Raw genomic sequence first — 4,826 nt, 5'->3', positions numbered from 1 at the left:
AGTCTAGAATAAAATAGAATACAATTACATACTTTTTCACCAAATGGGAAGAGCATTGATTTTTCTTCTGAAAGAATTTGATATGTGGCATTATGATTAATACTGTTAATGTTATACAGTTAGCTTACCCTGCCATGCAATCACAGTGAGCTGCTTTAACCTCTCCAGTACTCTTAGCTGCTTTAACCTCTCCAGTACTCTTAGCAGCTTTAAAACACGGCTGCTTTTTCTTCTGTTACAAAAAAACCTTATACTGAAAAAAACAAAATACTGAAATTAAGTCCTTAATTTCTTTTGTGAGATGGCTTACAATACATGATCATTAAGAGAGCGATAATGTCCTGGCTGACATTTTGACCTGTCTTTTTACTCAAAGGGTATTGTTATATTTTTTATCTTATGAATATCAATAGAATGGGGAGTAAAGCAGCAGGAATTTCAGATAGAGATTGTATTTTTTAGCGTATATCCGACTGGGAAATAAAGCAATCAATCTTAAACACACCCTCAACAGTGCTTATAGTGACAGTTGATAAGAGCAGGTGTGGTCACCTTTGTTTAGGGAGTGAGCAGCGAGAGTTCCTTCAAGAGAGTAAAGTAGCCATTATAGGGTGTTAGACCTAACCAAGGGATCTCTGCTGATCGACTCAATCGATTGAATAGGCTCACCTTTGGTAAAACAGTCAAAAGAGAGGTAAAGGAATTGGTTTAATGAGACTTGCAATGGACGAATACTGTACAGGGACATGTGGATGGAAGGACTAGACTAACAATTTTGAGAAAATGGCAGAGAGACTCCTGAATAGTTTCCTCTGCTGCCATGTCTGTTCCGAGACGTTCAGAGATCCTGTGTCTCTGGGCTGCCACCACAACTTCTGTTCCAGCTGTCTGGACAAGTCATGGGATCAGGCCAACAACAAGAACTGTCCGGTTTGTAGAAGAAAATCTTCTAAGAATGAACCAGGAGTTAACTTTCCATTGCAGAAGCTAGCTGACTCATTCACAGGTAGAGATAAAGCAGGGTCATCTGGAGAGGGGAGAGAAATGTATGTTGTTCCAGATGAGGGTGGAGAGGTGGTGTGTCGTCTACATAGAGAGGAGCCTAAATGGTTCTGTGAGGTGGAGCAGAGAGCTTTGTGTCACCTTTGTGAAGACCCTGCTCACCACGGCCACACAGTGGTTACCTTAGAGCAGGCAGTGAAGGACCTGAAAGAGCAACTGAAATCTGATTTAGAGACCTTGCAGGACAAGCGGTACAAATGCAATGACGTTGAGGAGGCATACAATGAAGTGGTGGAGTACTCTGAGGGTCAGCTCGAGGCCACAGAGAGACAGATCAGGGTGGAGTTTGAGAAGCTCCACCAGTTCCTGAGAGAGGAAGAGGAAGACAGACTGGCTGCACTCAGGGAGGAGGCGGAGGAGAAGGGGAAGATTGTCACCAGAGAGGTGAAGAGCATCCAGGACCAGATCTCTTCTCTAACAGAGAGCATCTCTGCGGTGGAACAGGACCTGAAGAAACAGGAGCTGTCATTTCTCACCAGCTATAAACACACTCAGAGGAGCATCAGAGACCAGAGCTCACTGCCTGATCCACAGCTGGTCTCGGGAGCGCTGATAGACGTGGCCAAACACCTGGGCAACCTGACATTCAGAGTCTGGGAGAAGATGAAGAAGATTGTCAAATATAGCCCTGTGGTTTTAGACCCCAACACTGTATCCTGCTGGCTCTCTGTGTCTGATGATCTGACCAGTGTGAGTTACACAGGCCAAAGGCAGCAGCTCCCTGGCAACCCAGAGCGCACACAGTACGCTACTGTATTTGGCTCTGAGGGGTTCAGCTTCGGAAGGCACAGCTGGGATGTAAATGTGGGGGACCATCCTTACTGGGATATAGGCGTGGCCAAAGAGTCAGTCAACAGGACGGCGTTGGTACATGCCTCACCCAAGTATGGAATCTGGGCTATAGTGTTCAGGAGCGGTGAGTATACAGATGGAATGGGTAATGCACTCACTGTGAAGAGGAGACCCCAGAAGATCAGAGTACAGCTGGACTACAACAAGGGAGAGGTGTCCTTCTATGGAGCTGAAGACATGACTCACATCTGCACTCATAAAGAGACATTCACTGAGACACTTTACCCATACTTCTTTATCGTAGGCTGATGGTATTAATCGATATCAACCGTGATATTAAGATCTGCCCAAACAGAGGTGTGGCTCAGGAGGTAGAGCCGGCGTCTAATGATCGCAAGGTCAGCGGTTTGGCAGTTCAATCCCCGGCTGGCCACATGTCGAGGTGTCCTTGGGCAAGACACTGAACCCCAAATTGCTTCCAATAAGTGGGCCGGTGGCTCGCATGGTAGCTTGCTGCCATTGGTGTGTGAATGTGTGTGTGAATGGGTGAATGACAGGCCATGTAAAGCGCTTTGGAATAAGGCACTATGGTGCAATCCATTTAGGTGTCAGAGTGCTCTCATCTCAATAATGTTTGTGTATACGGGTGCATAGACGTGTGTGTGTGTGTGTGTGTGTGTGTGTGTGCTTGAGTGTAGTTGTAGTCGACTCAATCTACATGGAGGATCAATATATCACATATTTTTAATGAAACTGACAAGTTTATGAACTTATCTTTGATCTCAAGTCGTTCCCCTGGTGAAATAAAGGTTACATAAACAATAACAAATAAAAAATGCGAGAACATTTTAATTTACTATGTTTTGTGATTCAGAGTATCACTATGATCTCTGTGATTCACGGGATCAAATGGTCCAAATTGCATAGAATGTAATGGGAAATTAATGTAATTTTAATGGTCAGTTAGTTGCTCTGAAACTATTCTCTCAACCTTTTAAATGATTGGCATAATGCTAATTGGTCCTGATTAAGAACCTGATTTTTGCCTGAAATCATACACGATACATGATTATATATATATTATATTATATTATTAATTTTAATTATTAATATTATATATTATATTATATATATATATGATATATATATATATATATATATATATATATATTGGAGGAACAGAGAAGCAGTACAAAGGGGGCGATAGAAGTTCTTAGGGACACAGTAGAGGGGAAAGCGGACGTCTTTAGGAGACGTAGTGCTGAGGGGCAGAAGATGTCTCAGGAGGAGCAGTTAAGGTGTAACCTGAAGAGGTGGGTCTTCAGTCTACAACGGAAGATGGGTAGTGACTCTGCCGTTCTGACAGCCGTTGGGAGCTCATTCCACCAGCGGGGAGCCAGAGTTGTGAAGAGACGTGATCGGGCAGCACGACTGCTGTGCAGAGGAGGTGGGGCCAGTCGGCCAGCCGAGGTGGAGGAGCGGAGTGAGAGGGCTGGAGTTTGGGGGGTTACCATTTCCTTTAGGTAGGCAGGGGCTGTCCCTTTAGCTGCCTGATATGCAAGCACCAGGGTCTTGAATCGGATGCGAGCTGCTACCGGGAGCCAGTGCAGGGTGCGAAGGAGAGGGGTGACATGAGAGTATTTGGGGAGGTTGAATACCAGACGTGCAGCACTCTTATCAGTACACGTATCAGTACTCCTAGCAGCTTTAACCTCTCCAGTACTCTTAGCAGCTTTAACCTCCAGTACTCTTAGCTGCTTTAACCTCTCCAGTACTCTTAGCAGCTTTAACCTCCAGTACTCTTAGCAGCAGCCCAGGGTTGTGGGATTGATCAGTGACCCTCCACAATGGCTTGACCTGGGTGTTGAGAAGTGTGATGTCAGCAGAGGGTTTGTGGTGCAGTACCACATCCACCCAGTCACTGTACCACATCCACCCAGTCACTGTACCACATCCACCCAGCCACTGGGGAAAATGTGCTTCCAGGGATTTGTAGTTCTTCATTTGACTTGCTGTGTAAATCCCTCGATGAGAGTGCTACATTTGTTTTCTTCAGATAATAAGGATAATGAATACATCTGTTCAATGGGCATAGATGACACATTATATATATATATATTATATGATATTATATATACAGTATATATGAAGAGGTTGTAGCAAGATAGCTAATATTTATCATCAAGGATCAGTAAGCTATAGCTAAAACTAGGGCTGGTGGAGGAGGGATGTGAGCTAATCAGACTACCAAAACAGCAAAATAAAGTGTCTTAACGACAGTCTGTCTTTATTCAGTCCTTCACCGGGCCAACACTCATGTTAGGGGTGGTCTGTCATACCATGAGAGCTCTGTGTACTGCCACCAGAAGTCATATTTTCATTGAAAGTTGAATACGAGAGATAAATAGAAATGGGGGGGGGGGGGGGGTAGAAAGCCAACAGATGCTAATAAAATAATGAAATGAAGTGAATATCCACACACAGATAATCTGCCCGGTCAACCGCCGAACTACAGCACCTCCACATGTAGGCCTTCTGTTGTTTAATACAGTGATCAAGGGTTTTCACTAGAACAGCCATGGGTGGGGTCATTTGACCCTGCGAGTAAAAATGTTTTTCTATCTTTGCACTCGGTCAAATTTCAGTCCTTTCATGACTTTTCCTAGATATGTGCGTTTTTGTCACCCAGTACCTTACATTTTCAAAATCACATCAGGATAAGCTAGTATAAAGCTATTTTGCAGTTTTTCTGTGTAGGAGACAGGCTAATTTACAAGACGTGCCAACTAGTGGTCTTTGTGTGTAAGTAGCAGCTTCCCATTGTAAAGACTAAGGTCATTTGACCCTCGAGGCAGCTCTTATAGTAGGTCAAAAAGACACGGCTGTTCTAGTGTTAAGTGGGTTTGATCAGGTTATGGTTGTGGTATCCACTGGCGGACTCAGAGGGGGGCGACCGCCCCCCCCTGGTGCCC

At 44.4% G+C, this 4,826-nt stretch overlaps 1 protein-coding gene across 1 annotated transcript; it reads left to right on the top strand.

Annotated features, from left to right (window-relative positions):
- Positions 1-783: 783 nt before the first annotated feature.
- Positions 784-2,163, top strand: LOC308160468 (E3 ubiquitin-protein ligase TRIM35-like; the record flags this gene model as incomplete). The annotated part of the gene is made up of 1 exon (XM_080534381.1): positions 784-2,163. The coding sequence occupies one exon, from the start codon at positions 784-786 to the stop codon at positions 2,161-2,163; it is 1,380 nt and encodes a 459-aa protein (XP_080390507.1).
- Between the last annotated feature and the right edge of the window lie 2,663 nt (positions 2,164-4,826).

The sequence above is a fragment of the Nansenia antarctica genome (assembly GCF_963989245.1).
Source record: "Nansenia antarctica genome assembly, chromosome: 6".
Taxonomy (NCBI): domain Eukaryota; kingdom Metazoa; phylum Chordata; class Actinopteri; order Argentiniformes; family Microstomatidae; genus Nansenia; species Nansenia antarctica.
Note: the sequence above shows the minus strand (reverse complement) of the source record. Positions and strands in the feature narration are given on the sequence as shown.